A 22,679-nucleotide genomic window follows, 5' to 3' on the forward strand; every position below is an offset into this window, starting at 1 on the left:
CTGCTCTGTCAAAAATAGACTAGCCGCATATTCTCCGCTAAGCAAAGCAGAGAGCCGCTTCTGAAACGCACTGCAGCACATCTGGTGGAATCATAAGCATTGTCTAAAACGGCTGCCATCAGCTCCGGCAGTCACGTTCCAACTGTGACGCTGCCATGTCTTGCTGATATCATACTTAATTCAAGTGATTTTACATATCAAAGTAATTCTACCATTCACAGGGAGTACTATTCAGCCTGTGGAGGAGGAGGAGGAGGATGAGCTTCATCTAGTCTGAGAAAACTACGTGCAACTAAGTGCAATACAGAATTACTGAAGTACCTCTTTAAAAATAGCAATACCACAGAGAATAAAATAATAATACTCCATTGCAGGAACTGAGACTTAGGTGAGGATATTGATATTACTGTTATATATATCTGTCAGTTAAAGTCAGTTACAGCAATCAGTTAGCATAGCATAAAGACTGGAAGCAGGGGGAAACGGCTTGACATGTTATGTATTGTTTAATCCCTACATAACAAATGTAAAAACAACAATTTCCGGTTTTATGGGGGGTTACTGTATGTGCTGGATTACTATATTAGTGAGCTTCGGACCTTCTGTCCTGGCTGCTAGCTTTAGCTTCATACTGTACAGATATGGGAGCGGTATCTATCTTCTCATTTAACTATTCCTTTAATTCAAATTTCAAATTCAGAGTTTCCTAAACTGTCAAAACAGTCAGTAGTAAATGTACTATATATGTACATATATACCGTTGCTTTATTTCTAAAATAGGCTCCAGGCTGTTTCTAAAAATTGTCATAAAATAAACTTGTTCACCATATTTTATAAGCCTATGAGTCTATAAAAATCAGAATCTGCATTGTTCCTTGTTACTAAAGCTGCAAAAGAGTTCTAGTGGTGTACATAGTAGACCTATGTTCCTCTGAATTGTGTTGGAGTGAAGGAAGTAGATTATGTTCAGTACTTAGTGAATGTATTTTCTACCACTGTAGTTTTCTTTTGTTACCATATAACATTTTCTAGTACTTTTGAACATCTGCTTTGGCTAGCAATCTGTTGAAACAATAAAACACTTTATGGCCTCCTACACATTCTAATGAAGCCTTTTTGACCCATCTTCCTCTAATTCTTCCAGCTGTGTCCTGTCGCCAGCTGGACGGGACGCAGGCGGACATCAGCGAGTGTCTGAAATTCGCCAAGGCCATGCCTGCCATCACTCAGCGCTGTCAGCTCCCCTGCCAGGATGACTGCCAGCTTACCAACTGGTCCAAGTTCTCGTCCTGCACAGCTGACTGTGTGGGGGTCCGCACCAGAAAGAGAGCATTGATAGGTGAGAACAAAGCGTGGCACAGCACAAACAATGGGCTGCTGTATTGACCCCTTTTCTGACAAGCTTATTTGCTCTGTAGTTTAAGTGTTTGTGAGGTACCAGGCAATTTAGGGAGTAAAGTTGTTGGGCAATGCTCCAGTGGACGAGCAGCAAAATGAAACACAAGGTCATAAACATATTCTGATAGTTCTTGCAGCTAATTTCTCCAGTGGGGTTAAAGCAACGAATCTGAAATAACTCCTCAGCCTTTGTTATTCATCAGCGTGTCCCCAGAGAGCTGCACTGTGCATCAGTCATAAAAGCAAAATGACAAGAGTGGTGCCATGCGTTAAGCCACCACCACAAGAGTTTACTGGGGGAAAAAGTCAACTTTAAAGGGTAGCTTAGGTATTTTTCAACCTGGACCTTAATTTCCCATGTTTTGATGTGTATGAGACTAAGTTGGATGACATTTTTTTGAAATTGGTCCAGTATTGAGTGAGTTGGCAGCTGGCAGCAGCTAAACAGGGCTGCAACGTAATCCTGGCGGGAAATTGCACTCCGTCAAAGGACGTCCACTAAAGTGCTTGTTTTTGCCAATGATGGGCTCAGATTGTTATTACAAGTGTCTGACAACATGATGGAAAGGATCCCTACAGAGATAGACTTTTTTAAATAGTAAGATCCTTTTTTGTCAAACCATCCAGACTTGGTTGATGAAAACAGTAATTTTACTTTGCAGAACATGGGAGTTGCTGGTCTACCGCTGCCTCGGTCAGTTAGTTTGTTGGTGTTATTTTGTGGCTTCGGTGTTTTAAAGGGTTTACAAACTAACCGTTTGAGACAGCGGTAGACCATAGAGGTAAAATTACTATTTTTGTCAAGGGAGTCTGGTGGCTGTGACTGAAGTGATATAGCGACTTTTTATGGTTAACCAAAATGATTTTACTCTTTAAAAAAAGGCATATGTCTGTAGGGATCCTTTCCATAACGTTGTCAGACACGTATAATAATAATCTGAGCCTGTCAGTGGCAAAAGCACTTTGGTGGACATACTTTGACTGAGCACAAATGCCTGCAAGGATTAACTTGCAAGTTACCCATCAAACTTGTGAGGAAGAGGAGAAGCTCTTATTTTCCCCTGATGTGAAATCTTTTGACCCGTCACCAAAGTGTAAAGGAGCAGAAAGGTCATGTAATGCATATAAACACTCTTTGAAGAGGCAGTTTAATTCTTCTTAGACTTAAATCAGGGGTGGATTGTGTGTGGATTTTGTAGTTTTATCCAAAATCCATCGGTTATATTTGGGAAAGGTTATCAGCAGTAGTTAAATGTTGGCCAATCCCTCACAGTCCCTTTTACTGGTTTTCATGTATGCGGCTGAATCTATTCTTCTTTATCTTAAAGCAATACCAAGACAACACAAAATCGCTTTCCTTAAAGGGGTCGTAAAGGTGGATCATAATGTTGATGTTTATTTTTCTGCTGGCTGTTGGTCACTATGACCTTTACAGAGGCTATGAAATTAGCAACAACCACCTGTGGTCCGAAAGCATGATAAACTTGGCAAAATGTCAAATTAGCACATAGGTAGAGCTGCTGTAGGACGTTAGGTCAAGTTATAGGTCATTATTTGCGTGGAAAACGAGTCCTAGTGATAGACGGCCACAAGAAAAAAGTTTTTTGTACAGTGATTTGTGAGTAACGATGCTTGACATGTCTGAGGATTAAAACCATCAAGCTGTTTTAGTAAAAAAGCACTGCTTGAAACTATGTTGCCAGCGTAATCTATCATCAGGAGTTGCTGTCCCTCCATGCATGTGGGATACATGCATGGAGGGACAGCAACTGCTATGTCATCCAGCCTTTATTCAGTGAGTACACTATCAACATTAGCAAGGCCTTGAAAGTAGCCTTGAGTATTATAAGACTCAAAGCCACTTGAGTCTTATAATACTCCAGCCTAACAGTGACAGAAATCTACCAACACCAGCACACATGTGGAGTCACTTTTCCCAAAGCTATTCTACTCATCTCTGTCTCTCTGCTCTCCTCAGGGAGGAGCAAGAAGAAAGACAAGTGCAAGAACACGCAAATGTACCCTTTGAGTGAGACCCAGTACTGCCCCTGTGACAAGTACAACGCCCAGCCGGTAGGGAAATGGTCAGACTGCATCTTGCCTGAGGGAGGCCGAGTGGAAAGCATCCTGGGTATGAAGGTTCAGGGAGACATCAAGGAGTGTGGACAGGGCTACCGCTACCAGGCCATGGTGTGCTACGACCAGGACAACAGGCTGGTGGAGACCTTACGCTGCAACAGTCATGGTGAGTACATGTGCATGTTATGAGGCTGTCAGGTTTAATCAAAGCATCTGTCCAAATAAAAAAAAAAAAACATACCTCCAAAAATATCTAGCCATTTATTGCACCCTGTGCGTGCACCAGCACATGCACAGGGTCAGAAGCAAAGAAAGCACAGTGAAGCTGGAGCTTTAAAGTTCCCCTTCACCGTGTGTGGTTGTGTTTGAGGCCAACTCCAAAGTCGATGTATGTGATCTGTGTAACCGATGTGTGTGAGTTAGAAAGAGGGGGCTCAACAAAAAGGACTGCCTGATTGATGAGGCAAGTAAATGCAATGTCGTGCAGGTAAATTTATCACCTTACTTGGGTAAAAAAGAATTAAACACATCGTTTTGGTGTAACGTCAATTTATTATCACTTTGCAGCCTCTCCCCTCCTCTGTGTTGGAGCGCCTCCACATACACACACATGCTCACACACACACTAGTACTGCTACTAGGGATGGGCATCGCTACACGATACCTTTATGGTATCAACCCAGTATCGAGTAGAATCGAAACGTCTCAAGTCAAACTTCATTGTATACTTTTTTGTAACCAGATCGCTGAAAAAACGACTATTTGTATGGTTTTGCAGCCAAACACGCAAGCAACACACAGAAATAAAGAGAAGAGCATGCTTTTTTTTTCTCTCCTTATGTGCCTGCGCCATAAACTGTATAAAAAACGACCTGCACGCGCGGAGTCCATGCGTGATGTCAACAGCCGCTTACCTTCAGCTGCGGACAGTCTCAGGCAAGTTTATCACCTCAAGCTTGGCTTTCTGTTGGTGTCATCTTCTGGTATCATTTAACGCTTCCCCGTACATTTTTATTTGCTATTCACATCACTTGGCATTGATAGATCGCCGCGTTCTATCACATCAATGAAACGTTTTTGTGGCACAGCAGCTATCGGCTGTTTTTACTCACGGAGCCTCCGACTGCCGCTGCAGCTGCTTCAGATGCAGTTGGTTTGATCGGCTAGATGTACAGCTTCTCTTTTGTGAGTCTTTAGTGTGGTTAAGTGACTTGTTTAAACAGACTCCTTACTCGTTTTATACTTGACTTGACTCGGAAGAGGTTTGCGACTCACCTCTAAAGGAAAAATGACTCGCGGAGACCTTTCAATTCAGTTTTTTTGATCGAAAGTTAACAAAATTATTTTCTGTTCATTACTTTAAACACACGTATCAAAAATTACCTTAAATTCATTTCCCACAACTTATTTGGTCACTAAACTATTTCACTCCTTTCTCATTCAAATATAAAAACATTCGCATGCTGTAGTCTTTCCCTGTGTAATACTACCCGTGAGGATGACCTAACTAGGATGAGGAGCGATCTGATACAATTTCCCAATACTTTTATGTGACCTATTATTTGAAACAAGAAAAAAAATAAAATAGATAACCTTGCTTGTCCATAACAACAATAACAATAATAATAGGATACCAATCATGGCTTCAACAGGTGGTATTTTATGCAAAGTATCGAATGAAGTTTAAGGGTACTGGTTTTGGTTCTGATACCCAACCCTAAGTACTACCACTGAATGCTACACCTAGTGTGAATTCCTGGAGGATTGTAGAAACGGAGTTCAGTGGCTCAGTTTCAGAACAGTGAACAGAAAATCATGGATTAATACTGAGTAATCTTTATTTGACATTCATTTTTTACAAACCCATTCAGGCATTTTTTCACTGAAAAAGAAAATCTTATTAGATAATAGGCCCAGTTTCACAACTCATGAGCCCTGCTTGGTTCTCAAGGAGCTTTAGCATTTACTGTGTTTGATATAATCGCACACAGCACCCAGATTTGTTGTTGTACTTTCAAGAGGTAAGTGGCAGCTTGTATGACTGAATTTATTAAATAGATTGACGTGATGAAGTTTGTCCATTCAGAGAGTCATAATGTTGGTTTTAGTAAATTTCTTATGTATTTGCCATAAAAGATATTAACGGTCCACACTGGTAGAAGGTGGGTGCGGCTCTCTGTGTCACTCTCCATCGTGTTAGCAAGACAACTGGAGGTGCTACTGAGCACAGAGCCGTATCCTCTGACAACCCTCCACTCCCAAACCCCGCACGTGCTGTTTTTTGTTTTTTTCTGACATAAATCTGCACTGAAGCACAGAAGTACAAGTCTTGAGGTGAAGAGCATTATGTAGCAAATCAGATTGTTCCCCTCTCCAGCCTTGACTTCTTAGATCCAGGTGAGAAATATACTGTAGCACAAGAATGCAGATGCAAGAATAACTTTTTGGTTCTGTTAAATATTCATCTGAAGCGAAGGATTTTATTTGTGCACATATGAAAGCCCCTCCCATGGAGGCCAGCAACTCATTTTGAATACTGACTTTTACCTAAGGAGGCCTTTTTCTGGCACACTCCTGTCAGAATCATTTGTCTCCTCGTTGTAAGGTCTTATCTTAGATCCAAAATACTTCAAGCAAAGAATCCGGGCTCAGAAACTCGTTGTGAAATTGCTGTGAAATAGAATGCAGGAGATGTTCAAATGAATACATCAGTATTGTGCATATATAAACATGGTTTTAGTCTCCTTGTGTGAGTCAGAGATTCAGATATGCGTCAGTTAATCTGAGTGTGGGTGTGACGAGAGCAAATCGTAAGGATGGGGTTGTGTGTTTGTGTGTGTTTGTCAGCTTCTGTATATTTTTACACCTATGTGAATGTTTGTGTGTGTATTCATCTTCAAGCATCATTGAGCTTGGAAAAAAGAAATGTTCCTTGAGGTGCACACAAAAACAAAAACACATTCATGAGACTTGGCGTTAGTACATGTGAATCTCAAAGATATCATTAAATCTCTCTTTTATCCCCCTCATTGAGTCACCCCCCGGCCCCCCATTCTCTCTGCCACTCCCTCGTTCATTTTCTGTCCCATTTTCTCCATCTCAGACATCACCACTTTTAGTCTTGATAGAGGAGGAGACATGGTCCGTCCACGACTCTGCAGCTGACACAATGCCCTCGGCTATGAGAACGGTGACACTGTTATCTCTGTATTCCACAGACATCAACAGGAAAAATTGGGATTATCTTTAAAAGTGCATGTTGATCCAAGCGTTGTGGTGTTACTCTTTTTTCAGATTGCCCCATTCCTCTGTGTGAGGAAGTGAATATTATAAGGGAAGATAACGCTGAATCATTTACAGTGCCTTTCTGAACAGTTCTCAATAAATGAGTTATCTTATTCAGAGTTTCTAAAGTTGCAACAAGTAGCAATTTGAGGATTGTGAACTACAGAGAATAATAAATCAAAAATTTTGGAAATGTGTACTTAAATATTTTAAGTTAACCATATAAATGATTTTAAATGAAGCTTGACCACAGGGAGACTAATAAATCAGCAGCACAAGAAGCAAGTAACATCCAAATGATAAATTCCTGATTCTATTAGTTCCCAGCAATATCTGCAGTCGGCCACAATAAGATCTAATTAGTGTGTTGTCATGTTCAATATAATCAAGACTAAGACTGCGGGGTAGAGACTCTAGACCAAGCCACACGCTACCAGCTCGAGACAATGACTGAAATTGTGTTGGTGTGCCATTATTAAGATGGTCTAAATTGACACAGTTTCCACCAGGAGAGTTTTCACTCTGATCTCCCTTAAAATGACTGTATCAACATAACAATGTAACTACTTTAGCTTCAGCCATCAACACTGTGCCAAATGTCATGGTGTAGTCAGGGGAAATCTTGTAATAAGTCCCCTTTTTAGTCCTCTATTTATGACATTACACATATAGTTCTTATATTTATGACCCGTGATGCTTTGACCTTTTTCCATGATTTAATATGACAGGATGGCTCAGGGGGCCTTGGCCTCGTCTTAGCAGGATGCGGTGAAGGAGGAGGCAATGCATAAAGGCTAAAGCTTATGGGCGATCTTGCTGAAGACCTGTGAACTTGAGCTATGCTGCAGTGATTTGCTGGTGCATGACGAGACATATTTGTAGTAACAAGAGAAAGCCTGTGCCACATAATTGCACATGCTGTTCTGAGTGTTATAACATTTAGACAGTGTGCTTTTAAGATTTGAGGACTAAGGTCAGTGTCTGTTCAGGTCAGAAATGTACATCAAAGGGTCCTTCTGGTCTGTGGTAAGTCTTTTTTATACCTCTGTGCTCCATCCTGAGCATTGAGCCCCCATAGCTATTTTCAGAGCCCCCAGGGATTAGGCTGTCCCCATTGCCTTGGAGATGATAGTGGTGCAGGAGGTGCAACAGGTCGAAAATCAGGCAGTAACATTGAATAATTATTAAAGCCAAAAGCTTCTCGGGCCAAACACCCATCGAGCGGATGAAATTTGGATTCAGAAGCCAACGCTATGGTGACTCAGCCGAGCTTTATTCCTGGCTGGATGACCATAAATAAATGGTAGCTGGAACTACCATCAGGGTTTTCTAGATCGACAACAAGGGGCCCAGCATGCCTGTGGGTTCTTGCAAGTGCAAAAAGAGTAAAAAATATTTGGGGAAAGTCACATTATTAACTGCTCTGGATACAAACATTTCTTGAGATTGGTTTTTGATAGTGGTATAACCAAAAGCATGTATGATTTATTAAATAATTAAATAATAATTAAAGAATTTTGCTCTCTGTAGCCCTAGAGATGTACAGTATATACATAGATATACACATGAATGTTTTGGATCCCTATGCAGGTGTCGTTTGCCATATTATGTTGGTTGTCTTCTATTTCTTTGTCAGTTTATCACTTGGAGGTAGACGTCTTAACATCATGCCAGCATGCTGGGAGCCAGTGGGATCCTGCATGTGCAAAGAGAAAATAGAACATTACCATGCTGTGAATAATGGTACAGTAAGCTAACATGTTTATACTTGCTTTGTGTAAGCAAATTGTTGAGATTGTGGCCGTTGTTAGAAAGCCTGTCTATTTCCATAGGCATTTAAGGTACAAATCCCAGTTATCTCTGGGAGGTTCGAGAGCTGTTTGGGCAGTAAAATTGTAACATTTCAGTTGAAGGTGAGCAGTCAGTGAAGCTGCTTTGGGAACTCCAGCAGGAGTTGACTATAAGGCAACAGTAGTGAACTCAGTGTTTCCCCTATATTCTTTCAGGAGCCACCGTTGTCAGTCTGGCAGTAGAGGTATATTGTAGGTTACATTATGTCAGTTAATAAATTCTGCAGCTTTTCCAAGAAAGAGCAAGAAAGGTCTTTGTTTCCAAACTGCTGGGAAAGTGAAGGGGGTTAGTGCTAGCAAACACCTCCTCCGGGCTTCAGACTGCGGTCTGGAAGCTCAGCAGAAAAGCCAATTTTTTGGCTGCTATGTGATGTTAACTAAATATATAGGAAGTAACCTTAATTAGCTGCATGTCATTATTACCTACTTGTCATGTATTAAGAACATCAGGTACAAGCTTAGAGTAAACTGGTGATAAACACAACTCTGTCCTTAACACATACTGTACATCTTGATAGTTATAATAATTATACTTAAGTTTTCAGATGAGTCTGAAAAACGGTTTGGTTAGGAAAAGAGAGGCCATGGGGACCATGGTCATATTAACAGGATGCTCCCTGCTATTATAAGGCCTAGGTGGTGAGGCCAAAACTGCCGGTGTGCTGCTCCATGAATGTAAAATCATTATGGTGAGCATCAAAACTAATCATTTTTCACAGATCTATTGGTTGTAGTTCACAGTGGAATTCTTTAGCAGGTTTTGTCTTCAAGCTTTGTGGGTGTGAACTGCTTTATCTTATCCAACGTTTTGTACACAGCTAGGGTAATAACAATGGTCCAATATGAAGTGAAATTGCTTTTTTTTTTTTTTTGGAAAATGTTCTTGGGGGAGAACCCCCCAAACAACTTTTACAATATGCCTGACCTTTTAGATATTGTCAAATCACAAGAACCTCTCCTAGAATGACAGTAACTAAAACTAGACACAGTCTGCTGTCTGGTCATTAACAGGAATTTGCTGCAAGAGAAAGCAGGTTCCCCGACTACTGTCATCTGCCTCAGTGAAAGTTACACAAGTCATAGGTAAATATATAAAAAATATGGGTTAGTTCAAATGATGCGAATGATGTGATGAACTGCCACAGCAGGTACAATTTAATATAAATTGCCACACCGAAACAACATGTGGTACATGTTTTTAAATGCAGATATGAAGCAATGTGCTCCTTGCAAGCGCACAACATTTCTTTTCACTTCACCTCCGCTGCTACAACTCCATCCTTGGGGAAGCACTGGATCTCCTACCTGGACTAAACCCAAACACCTCCCTGAGAGCTTGGCAAGACACCTAACAAGTATATATCGGTTGAACCACAAGCTAACGGCAGGCTGAGGTGCTGCAGCATTTGCACTGTGAGTGAACCTAAAGTGACAACATCAGTGATTTGGGACGACTGGACTTGACTGCAGGGCCTGCAGTAGGAGGTCAATGGGCCAAAGATTAAGCTTATTTCAGAGGCCACGCTGAGCTCAGCAAGGTGTTGATGTAGAGATACTGATCTGGACTCAGGGGCATCAGAGTGGAAAGAGGTCAGGCAGGAGTCGGTGTGTGCATGCATGTGTATGGATGTGATCATTATGTCACTGCACATTTAAGTGCTGCTAGGACTCCGGGTCTGACTGGATTAAGCAGACGTTTTATTTTTTAAATCATATTAGCTGTACGAAATCATGCTGCTCAGTTTTGGGAGAGCATAGTGGACATCAAGCTCACTCTTCAACTCTCCTCTTCAGCCAAGCCAAGTTTAAATCCCATGTTTAAGCTTTAATCATAGCTGAAGTGTATTTGAGTAAAAGGCTACCACCTTTGGCAGCAGTGGTCTGTGCTGTAGCTGTTCTGAAAGAGGGCAACAGTAAAGAAAAACAAAAGCACTCATTGGAGTTTGAGGTAATTTTAATTGTAAGAGGACTTAAGTTTAATTGTTAGGGTTAGTCTCATATATTTGCAATAAGTGACAACCCACACCCATCCAAAGTGTCGCTAAGGCTACATTCAGCCTCCCTGTTGATTTCAATTAAATCACCACAGGGGTTTCTGTCAGAAAAATCAGGGTCATCCGGGAAAAACGTTGAAAGTAGCTCAACTTTCAACGCAATACAATGCAACTTCATCGACCAACTTGTTAATCAACCAAGTGCACATTCCTGATAGATTACTTTGCAACACAGTGCAGTTCTACTTTACCTTACAGTCATAGTAGATAAAAGGATAGTGACCGTTGTAACCTGTAACAGCCTGTCTCATTGTATTAGCAGATCTGTAGTGCCTCGGTGTGTGCTTAAGCCGTACCTCAAACTGGACTTTCTGCATTGTTCTCAACAGTCGCTTCAGCAACATGAAAACACCAACACAACCAAATGTGTTATTTGTTTCTATATTTAGTTATCATAACGCAGTGCTTTTGGCCAGGCTTTCAGACATAAACAAAGAATGTGAATAACTACAACTCCCCTCTCTAGTTATCCTCTATTTTGCTCCAGCAGTGGATAGCTGCTGTTGTACCTGGCAGCTCAGTGTGACAGTGTGAAGCATGATGGTGCTACAGAAGAACATATGTGCTCAGCAACCAAGTTAAAAAAAAAAAATAAAAAAAAAGAGAGCAAAAAATACACACATACACGAGGACAAAATTGATTTGTACTGGCTAGATTCTACTGAAACTTAAATTGTGGGAAGCATTTTAAGCAAACCCGTCAGTCAATGTAGCGCCACATGTCTCTCGCAAAAAAGCAAAGCAGGCTGGAAGAGTCCACATCAAAAAGAGGAAGTGGTATACTCAGTGAGACACTTCACTTTCCCGGCTCATTCACCTCATCGATTTCCTTAATAAAAGGCTAAACGGATTTACAGGCCACTGCTGTTACATAAGCTTAAGAAAATGTATTAGGTTATGTCTACTAAACAGATTCTCTCTGAGCAAGTGAAATCTGCACAAAGTCAAAGGTTCAGAAGAATGATCTCTTTTAACACATTTGACTGAACCTTGGCCTGTGTGTTTTGGCGAAAACAGGGGACATCACTGCCCAGAGATTGTGAACAATCCAGAAAAACATGAGTAACAAGCAGAGTGAGCTGCTTAAAACCAGCCCTGCTAACTGTGTCATGACCCTGTTAGCTGAGGGAAAATAGATTGAAATAATGAAGCTTGCTGCCAGGCCCAACCACTACTTTGGTAGATTTTTAGAGTTTTATATAACAAACCATAAAATTGTGCCTTTGAATGTGGACCCTGTTTTCATTCCACTGGACTGAAAATCAATAGGTGCATTTCGATTAGTTTGTGAAGTATTGGTTAATAGCTTGCAGTGCTCTTCCAGCTGGGTATTTTCCCCCATCTAGCATTTAAAGAGTTCTTGAACTTTAATGCTTGTTTGTTAGATTGAAAAGAAAAACTAACCTTTGTGAATTTGGACGAATATAGTTTCTTACTTGATAAAGAAAACAATATTCTTCTAACGGATTCAAGAACTGGCCAATGCCATTTTTCTCTTAAGCACTCATTTTCAACCTGGAGGCTGAGATCCTTATGGTGGGATGCAGAGAGAATGCATTTCTTAAGAATCAAGTTTCTGGTGAATACCTTTTCCTTCTGAAAGAATTAATAACTACAGTACACTGTCTATTAATGTCCAGAAACAGCCTAGCAAATGTGTAGCAAATCATCATTTTTGTCTGGCACTTATTCGTCTGATATGTTCATGCACCTCATGGCTTACAAACCATCATCCTTTTCACTTTACAGGTCATAAGCCAAAGACCAGAACCACCACCATAAAAATGTGTTTGGTTCCTGCAAAACACCTCCCCTTTGTCCTCCTTTCAGGTTATATTGAGGAGGCGTGTATCATCCCCTGTCCCTCAGACTGTAAACTCAGTGAATGGTCTAACTGGTCACGCTGCAGCAAGTCCTGCGGCAGCGGAGTCAAAGTTCGCTCCAAATGGCTTAGAGAGAAACCGTACAACGGTGGCCGGCCATGTCCCAAACTGGACCACATCAACCAGGTACAGACACTGAAACTGAAAGTAAGTTTCGAAGTCTAAATTGGTGGCTGAGCAGAGGGATCAAGATGTTTTTTTTTTTTTTTTGTCTGTTCGCTATTGATTCTTGAAAGTTCTGCTACAATATATTTATACTTTTACAAGTGTGAGACATATTATATGTATCAAACTCTGTGGAGAGAGAAAAAAATTCATTATTAATGAATAATAAGCTTGAGTCTGCAGAGCTTTACTTTACCTTCCCCTCATTATTGCTGCTCTCATTTTTTGCTGAGCAGCGACAGTGCAAAAAGCAGTGTGTGCTATAAATGGATCCCATCCACCATATTAATGCCCCAACGTGTATGCCAGTTGATTCCTTAAGGTTTCCATGATTTGCAAAAATGAAATGCTTTCCAGGCCCGTGAGTATCAGCAGATGCAGATTAAGGTTGTGTTGATCTATACCTGGCAGAGTGTGTGTGTGTGTGTGTGTGTGTAACTGCTCATACAGGTATTTTTGCCAAAGGCTTTTCTGATTATGTCCTCTTGAATGTTGCATTAATCATAGGTTCTGCACTATATGAACAGTTGGCATGTACTCATTAATCCATCTGTCTCCCTTTAATCCACCCCGATGCTCGCTGGATGTGACTCACTGCCACAGGCCCAGGTAAGAGCTGCTTTTCTCAGCTATTTGTAATATAGTCGCAGATGTTAGGTGTCACAGATGTCAGTGGGTCACTGACAGATAGATGTACACAGTCACAATATCCTCACTGTAAGTAAACAAAGTGCTATCAGATTGGATTTTTATTTATACAGAAATTTCTCAGAGGCAGCGGGGGCAGACATAATCTCTGAGTTAAACCTCAGAGAGCTGAGTCCAAGAATCACTGAGTATTAGGAAAAACTTAACTGACAAAGATGAAATATTTATATAAATATATACGCTGTAGAGGCCACTCTTTCTTCTTTTTTTCATAACCATGGTGATTATGATTAGTTGGCACAACCCATTTAGGCTTGGAGTAAGATCATTTAGAAGTAAAACTATAAATCTGCTACCTTTGACTTGCTATATTGGACAATATCTGCTTTAAAAACTTTAAATGTTTAGCACATAAATAAGGTTATTCTGTCTCCAGGTGTATGAGGTGGTGCCGTGTCAGAGCGACTGTAATCAGTATGTGTGGGTAGCCGAGCCGTGGAGTGTGTGGAAAGTCAGCAACGTTGACTTAAAAGAGAACTGTGGCGAAGGCGTCCAGACCAGGAAAGTCAGGTATGTGTCAAGCTGTCTGTCCTACTATGTGTGTTTTCTTATAGACTTTAGTAGATAAATCATTCACGCAGTCACGCACCAAATCCTTTTAGGGGGAAAGTTTTGGATTTATGTTCTGCACAGGCCAAGACATACACTGTAATTACACTATATTGGACTCATAAAACTAATTAGATGGTCCGTGAAGCATACACAACCAAAGATTCTGGTCCTGTAAAAACAGTGCTTTAAAAGTACACATATAAATAAAAAGACATCCATGCCCCTTGTAACATCTGATGCCTTGTCGTGATTGTCTAATGATCTCTGTTAAGTCTCTGCTCTCTAGAGCAGATGAATCAGTAAAAATAGCGGCAGTCTCACCTGCTCTATATCTGGTCTGCTGGAGTATAAAATGTTGTAATTTGAGGTGAAAATGAGGCTTCATTTGAGAAAAGATGCATCTAAATAATACATTTTTGTACTGTATCTATGTATGTGTTGTATTAGTTAAAATGCATTTATGTGGTTAAAATATAAAATGAACATGAAAAAAAATGGGTGCAACTTGCTTTCAGGTATTTAATTCGGCCAGTTCATGTTCTTCCTTCTGCTATGTGTGTTTACATTGACACTCCATAGCCAGTGGAGTTGGTGTTGTTGTTAACAAATAAAAGAGATCTTTTAGGTTTTTGTTTTTTTCATAAAATTGACTTTTTACCCTGAGGTAAACCCTGCCAACTCTATGTCCAGTAAAAACAAAATGACTCTTTTGTACTCTGGAGCACAACTGCAGCATGGCTAAAATAAGGTCAAATTCAGTGTTTCTTGACCAATCCCACAGGTGCATGCTCAACACTATAGATGGGCCGTCGGAGCCTGTGGAGGACTACCTATGTGACCCGGAGGAGATGCCCCTGGGGGCCAGGGAGAGCCGGCTGCCCTGCCCCGAGGACTGCGTCCTCAATGACTGGGGCCCATGGAGCCGCTGCAGCCTGGTGAGAGCTGAACCCAAAGCAGCAGCACAGCTGTCTGGCACGGAGGAGATATGGGAACATCAGATTTCTGTGAAGCCCACTGAGATTTATCTGGATATCTTTTTCTTGTCAGAAATATTTTCTCTGAGGCTTAAGGAAGTGTAGCTGCACTTTATTGTTGTGAGCTGTGTGTGAATCTTTGTCAACAGGTTATTTCTTCCCCACCAAGGGGGGATAAAAGAGATATATGAACTGGGAAGCAGGAGAAAGATGGCTTATACATCACTTAAATTACACTGTACTCACTGTGAATACAACAGGGAAGGAAGATGATTTATGATAAAGACTCAGAACTCCTGAGCAGGTTTCCAAATTTCCATTTTGTGACACACACACAACCCCTCTCTGCATCAGCAGGGATGTAGTGGCAAACATAAAGCTGGCTAAAAGTATTACCCCTAGATTGTGATCATAATTTGGTAGACGAACAACAAGCATTAAAAGTAATTAGTTATATTTTCAGAAACATATTGATTAATAAGATTGTATGGAAATATCCAAATGGTTAATTTCAAGCTCCAAGCTAATGGTAAAATGAGTAGAACATGAGCATCTGTGACCTTTTCTGACTCACCGTAAAATGTGAATACATTTTGAGTTTTGTAAAGGGAAGCCGTCCCCTGATTTCAAAACAGCAGCTGCGTACACACCTACAGGCTACCACAAGTATGCAATCTTCGTTTTCCCTTTTGCAAAAACATGTAAGATGTCAGAACATCCTGTTCAGCTCCTCTGCTCCTGACACCTTCGATTCAGGGTAAAAAGCCATTTTAACTGCTCTAGTTTCACCTGCTGTTCTCACAGCAGCACTCTGGCCATTGTTAATCACAACCCATTCTCTCCCAAAGTGCTTGACACACTGACTTCTCACAATTCCAATCTCGAATTGGAGTCTGCAGTGGCACCAGCGGGGTCTCTCGCATGTTTTATTCATCATGCCAGAGATGGAGTTATTCAAAAGGCTGTCATTTTCTCTCCCAACTCTCTTCTTCTCGAGCAATGACCATGTGGAATGTAGTTTACCATTCCAGCACAAGATCCATTTCAGCTGTACTTCCCCAAAGTTTAACATGCTGGGAATGTCAGGAGAGAGGAGAGGAAGGATCTTTATTTATTTCTTTTTAGAAGTACAATTCAAACAAACATCCCTCTAGGGACAAGGTCTATGCAGATTTTGGGAGAATGTCTTGAACTGAGAAATCTTAGGGGGCTTTCACACCTACCTCGTTTGGTTCAGACTTTTCAGTTTGGTCCGAACCAAAAATCCAGGTGTGAAACCTCCCACGGACCACAGTCCGGACCAAACAGACAAAATTTGGTCCGACGATCAAACTGAACCATGTTTTGGTTTGTTTCTGGTGTGAAAGCATTTTTTGGATGGTTTGGACTTTAAGACCCTTTACAGGAAGTTCCGAAAACAAAAAAATGCACGGGAAAATGCATTGAAATAAGGACACAATTATAAATCTCCCTTGACAGCTCGTCTTTTCAAACAGAGGGCCATTATAGTAGCACACTGCCACAGAAGGATTGCTTGGGGTCATCTCCTCCTGTCCTATAATGTTCGCACAACAAGGACGTTTAATTGCGACTAGCCTTCAGTATAGCTGGCGGTCGCAGTTAGTGCGGTCGCAGAATTGCAGTGAAACCAAAATTAACCGAATGTATCAAAACATGACCGTTGGTTCGGACCTTGGTGTGAAAGCCCCGTTAATGAATTGGCCCAATAAACTGGGCAATAATCTAGAAGTGGGTGAATTCATACAGTTTAATATCCAATATCAGTATAGCAGGACTATGGCTTAGTTCCAGTTCTGTCATATGTCTGTATTCAGTTCTTATCACTCTCTGCAATATGGACTGCTTATTCATTTATGCATTTGTAGAAACTTTATTGTAGGTTCCAGTTTTTAACGGGGTTTGTCTGTTTTAGCCCTGTACCAGAACCAACAGTCGAGTGCGGATGGCATACACCCTCCGGTCGCCCAGTGTGGGGAGAGACTGTCCAGACACGAGTGACAAGGAGCCCTGCAGCCTGAACCTCAACTGTTTCAACTACTTCTACAACATCACAGGTAAAGGAGATGTCGAAAAATATAAAATAGTGCACTGTCTTCATAAAGTTGCAGTGGGCAGGAGAGACTATGCTGAGCTTCGACTGGTTCTCTATTCTCTGTAAGGTCAGTTTATTTTTGGCAGACCTGTCTCCTCCAAATGACAGTACTGTACCTGTCTTGTATTATAGATGGAGAAGATGGTTTTGGGTCACAACCATGGGTTTGTCAGGATGAGAGCTTCCCAGCTTTACCACATCACCAGTGTGAAAACAGCCCTTGAAATGGGAGCTTTAAAATCTGAACATCACAGCAAACAAGTAACAATCGATAACTGACTCATCTATTTTTGTTTTCACCACTTTAGTTTCTTTGGGGAAGTTAATTGCAAACCTTGCGAGGTTTTATCAAATCTCTTTTTGTTTGATGATCATGTAACGTTAATGGCGGTCTTTTGAGTCTTGCCCACAGCAGTATACAGTAGTTAGTATAGTTTTATTATAGTTTAGCTCCACTTTTCAAGGGAAGTTGAGTTGAGTAGGCACACACTATGTTTTTCTCCATATCCCTGCAGTTACAACCATTTACAACAATTTAAGCCTGGAACATACCAATTGTAAGTAAAACATTTGATTTGAAGTGCCTTGCTCAGTGGCGCCTTTGTTGTGATTTCTGAGAACAGAAAAAACATTCATGCTTTACTTTAAACGTGCAAGTTTTTGTCCAATTTTGGGGCAGCGGAAAGAAGCTGAGAACAGTGACATATAATCACCTCTTTCAATGATACAGTAAACTTGTTAGTGAACGAGTGCTTATGATACATCCAGCAGTTACAGAACAACATTATCATTCATTTGGAGTCACGTTTCTGATCACCAGTCTAATCTAAGTTCAATATTCACACTCTTTTAGCTCTACCAACTCCTGAGGGAAATATCTGTCTCTTTAGCTGCCAAATGCTCCACTATGCTCGCCAGCTAGTCTTTAATTGTGTCTGTCTGCTGTCTGGTGCTGAGCAGATAGTGTACAGTGCGTTGTTAAAGGTTTTTCTCTGAAAACAGCTGCCTGCTCTGGGCGAAAACTACACAATGACAGCTGTGAGAGTGAAACAAAAAAGTAAAGTTGTGATCGGATAAACAGTGAGCTGAAACTCACTATAAAGCTCTGTGAAGCCGACAGGAGCTGCAGATCCAGGTGGTGATAATAATCTGTAGGGTCATCACTATGAGCAAACTCTTTCACATTGTCGTTTGATACATTGTTATTAAAAAAATATCTATTACAACTACTAAATACAGAAAGATTTCCAAAACTACTCAGAGATTTGTGCCAGCAGCCTCCCCGAGCTCCCCTTTCCAATCAGCAGGATATCACAGCTGCATGTCACATGTCATAGAGGCTACTTTTTCACATTTGGTTCTGGAAACTGCAGCAAACTGTTTCCATAAAAATGAAAAAAAAAGAGAGAGAGATTGTCAGTGTTCCTATGTTTCTTTTAGATTGGTTGTGTTGCTGTTGCCCAACAAACTCAACCAGCCCACCCTCCTTCTCATTCTTCTCTTTGTGTTGTTACACTGGGAGACGTGACATATAATCCCTACTGCTGGGTTCATACAGGCATCCCAGGGTATATGTACATAATATACGAGCAGAGATTATTATTGGGTAAAGTCTTTGTTGATGCTGGGTCTATCCAAGCTGCTGCTTCTTTTTCCTTTTCTTTCAGTCTCTCTCTCTGTTTCTTACTGTTGCTCTTTCTTGTTGCAGTCTCCCTATTTTCAGTCCCCAGAGTGCCACAAAGCTCCTCGGCAGAAGGAGACACAATTCCCTGAGTTGCAAACGAGCTCACTGCAGCTAAAAACAGCCACTCATCTTTGTCAGCGGATGGCACACTCACATGAGTGATGCCTCACCCTCCCTGGTTTTGCAGTGTTTTTAACAACAGCATGCACGCTGTGGTTTGAAAGGCATTGGTACCCTAAATTTGAAAAAAAAATGTTGTCTTTTCACTTCACAGAAATAGTTATTTAAGTCAAATCTGGCCGCCTGGCCACTCAGCTTGCTTATGATGCTGGCATAAAAGGATACTGATGGCAGCCAGATTTATTGGATTTAAGTGAGCTGTTATAAACCTTAAATGACCTCTTTGCTGACAAAGTAATCATCTATTATCAACACTGATCTTTGCCAGCCAGAATCTTTGTAGACTCTGACTCCAAACACTCAACAAAAAACACACACACACACACACACTGATTATTTTAATAATCATTTTAGTTTTACTCAAGTGTTGTGGCATAAGGGAAGGATGGCAGAGGGAGAGGAAGTGTGTCATGCAATGAAGGTAATTAGCTGAAGTCAAACTTAACAGTATATTAAGCACAAGGCATGCTGGCTATTTTGCTGAGTCATCTGGGAGCCCATTGTGGTTCATTTGTATGCATCGCACGTCCATCCTAAAAGATCTATCAGATACAGTGCAGTGAAGGCATGAAGATTTTAGTTTATGTCAGCAACGTAGCTGCTGATTAATTTGATAGTGTTGCACTGTATCAATACACAATATCAAAAGTACTTTTGCTTCCTGTAACGCACTATATATCAGCATATACAACCCAAAGCTAAACAACGTTAAAGGTAACTTGAGACGACATGTTGCAACAGTGCATTTCTGTGTTCACCCTTAAAAAGCTAAGACACACCATGGTTGTTTCTTACTGTTTGGGATTTATTCATTGTGAAGTGTAAAGAATTTGTGACAGCTGATGCATTTGAACACTTTTGAACAGCGTCTCCTTATGTTTTGTCCCTCCACATCATCCTGCCTCAACTAAAAATACATCCAACTTCAGTTTCTTGTGACTTGAAGACATGCTCCTCTCCTTTTCCTTCTTGCTCCCATCTAAATCATGACTCCCTCTCACCTGCCTTCCAACTCTGCTTGCACCCAGGGTGATAAAATCAACAGCAGGAACCTGTTTGAACACTGGTTTAGCATGATCAATGTGGATTTTTTTAAAAATCTTTTATTGATAAAAGAATAAACATTTCCTCCTCATGGCCTCTGGGTCATCAAATAAGCTCTGAGAGCACTCAGAGAGGTACTTTCCCCAAACACCCTGTCTTCACAGGACCCCGGAGGTCACTAATGGAAAGTTTAATAGCAATTTAAAACAGGCTTGTTTGGACCCAACTAATCTAGTATCACTACATCCCAAGATGGGGTGGGTTGACCAAGTCACACTATGTTTCAGGACTCATGAGGATGAATGTTGAGTACTAGTAGGGCATAAAGCCGGTTTATCAATTTACAACCCTCAATGACTTGGTAAAATGAAAACAGCACTGCCTAAGGCTAAAAGATACAGAGAAGAGAAATTACTTTGCAATGCAGAATAAAAATGTATGAACTACTATGTTATGTTTAATTAACAATATAAGAAGAATCCCAAGTTTTGAGTTAACATTGCTGATTTGGATACAGGGACAATAACCCTGAACTAACAGGAACTGTTTCTGTATAAGAAGGAATGAAGTGTGCTCCTTTTTGTTGGAGTAACTTGAGAGACACATTTCCATTAGTGTAGGCCACTACTTTCAACCCTAATGACCTATTTTAAATAAGAGTTTAAACTCTTTTCTTAAACTAGGGATCAAACGGTATGAAAATTTCATATGACAATTATAGTGACCAAAATGATCACGGTTATCGGTATTATCGCGGTATTGTAAAAATGTGCCGAAAAAGATTAAAATGTACTGATACACACACTGAAACCATTTCAACAAGTTTTACATTGAAAACTACAAATAGAATTGCCATTTTGTTTGCATAAAAATAAAATAACAACAAATACCTTTTGTAAACATATGAAAATCATCTCACCACATAATTCACCAGCATGAAGACATTTTGCTGTGTTCAACTGTAGTCAGCGTTTCTCTCAGTGTAACTATTGTTGACAGTTCCTGGGCAATGTAAAAGAAACAAATACAAGAACATGCAAGAAAGTCAACTTTTTGATGATCAGTGGCTTGACAGCTATGGTTGTACTGGGAATCAATATGTAGTAATACTTTATAAACAACATTACAGAAACTATGTTGCAGGGCATTATCTGTGTTGTTGGCATTTCAGCCTGGCACCCACATGCTTCTGCAGTGTTATTTCTTAAACATTCTGATGCACTTATATGAACATTAACAGCCCAAAATATGTTCTGTTTCTCCTCAGACTGGAGTACATGTCAGCTGAGTCCTAATGCTGTGTGCGGGAGCGGCATCAAGACCCGGATGCTCGACTGTGTTCGCAGCGATGGCAAATCAGTCGATATAAAATTCTGTGAGGAGGTGAGACTTGCAAAAAAGTGCCTCCTTTTGTGCTTCCCCTTTTGGTTTTTGGGCAGTTTAGTTTTTATTTTATTTCCTTGACAGACTCATTTTTCTTAATGACTTAATCACATCACTCATTACAATATATTATCGTACCCTTCCAGTACTATTAGACCCACAGCAACATGAAATATTCAGAAGCATTTCCATGCAGAGATTGTTGTCGTTGCTCCAGGCTGAGCGTTTTATTCATTCATAATGTGTCTCGGCTCTCTGTAATTGTAGCCGGCGGGCTGTGGCAGAGCCGTCCCCACAGCTATTTAACCCTTGGCCCACTTCATCATCTGGCTCATTCACAAAAACACATTGTGTCAGAATGGCTTTCACAGCAGCCTCAACATTCCAACTCTGCTGGCCTGAGGCTGCCCAGCAAAGTCTGCCCCCTGCCAGAACATAGGCCTCTGGGAATTGTAGTGCTGAGAGGTCAAGCTGCTGTCTAGCCGTAACAGATTGATTTGCCTGTGCTGTGACTGTTTGCTTGTGTTGTGAATGATTTGATGATGTGTCATGAATTGACCTCTTTCATTTTCTACATGTGCTGCAGTTGAATTTGGAGAAGAAGTGGCAGATGAACATCTCCTGTGTGGTCGAGTGTCCCGTCAACTGTCAGCTGTCGGAGTGGTCGACCTGGTCAGAGTGTTCACAGACATGTGGACTAGAAGGTAAGATTCATAAGTTCTTAACAAAAGACCTTTTGCTCAACAATATGATCAACTCAAATTGTACAAACTGTTGTTGATATTAAGCTGACATTTTAATCCTGAGGAATTTCCAGTGTAATCAAAGAACTGACTGGACTCGCTGGCAGCAAGAGTAAAAGTATGTGACCTTTTCCTAACAAGACACCTTCTCTAAACACTAGGTCACCTTTTCATCATCCAGAAAACACAATCTTACAATGATCCCTGCACTGATATGTATTTTTATTTGCAGTCATTAGATCAAATCAGATCAAGCAAAAAACAGCACATAAAATGCAAGCTCAAGAACAAATAAAACATCTTTACATTAAAGCTGTTCTATAAATTGTTTTGAAGACATGATATAAACGATAGTGCCGGTCTTGATGGCAAATGGCCAAACATGTCAAGTTCTTGAATTTACAGGGTCCAATGATTCAGTTCAAATCGGATTATCTGCAGTTGGTTCAGTCATTACAAACACATGCTTTGCAGCAAAACATTGCACAGCATGACTCACACTTCTCAAAAATTAATTGTTGAGAAATGTGATTGGATCAATGCACAAGACATCAAGAATATTTCCATTTTGTGGAATGGTGCAG

The 22,679-nt window shown here is 40.7% G+C and overlaps 1 protein-coding gene across 2 annotated transcripts in view; it reads left to right on the forward strand.

Annotated features, from left to right (window-relative positions):
• The window catches only part of LOC119897054 (thrombospondin type-1 domain-containing protein 7A), a 147,333-nt gene that overhangs the window by 94,747 nt on the left and 29,907 nt on the right, over window positions 1-22,679 (forward strand). For both annotated transcript variants that reach the window (XM_038710594.1, XM_038710595.1), the window contains exons 13-21: window positions 1,145-1,339; window positions 3,377-3,643; window positions 12,497-12,675; window positions 13,318-13,323; window positions 13,799-13,932; window positions 14,756-14,909; window positions 16,882-17,023; window positions 21,237-21,352; window positions 21,939-22,056. In XM_038710594.1, coding sequence (XP_038566522.1) covers window positions 1,145-1,339; window positions 3,377-3,643; window positions 12,497-12,675; window positions 13,318-13,323; window positions 13,799-13,932; window positions 14,756-14,909; window positions 16,882-17,023; window positions 21,237-21,352; window positions 21,939-22,056 — 1,311 coding nt within the window. The remainder of the gene's footprint in view (window positions 1-1,144; window positions 1,340-3,376; window positions 3,644-12,496; window positions 12,676-13,317; window positions 13,324-13,798; window positions 13,933-14,755; window positions 14,910-16,881; window positions 17,024-21,236; window positions 21,353-21,938; window positions 22,057-22,679) is intronic.

Source organism: Micropterus salmoides, unplaced genomic scaffold (genome assembly GCF_014851395.1).
Source record: "Micropterus salmoides isolate LMB-PRFRI ecotype aquatic unplaced genomic scaffold, ASM1485139v1 Ms_hic_scaffold_11, whole genome shotgun sequence".
Lineage (NCBI taxonomy): Eukaryota > Metazoa > Chordata > Actinopteri > Centrarchiformes > Centrarchidae > Micropterus > Micropterus salmoides.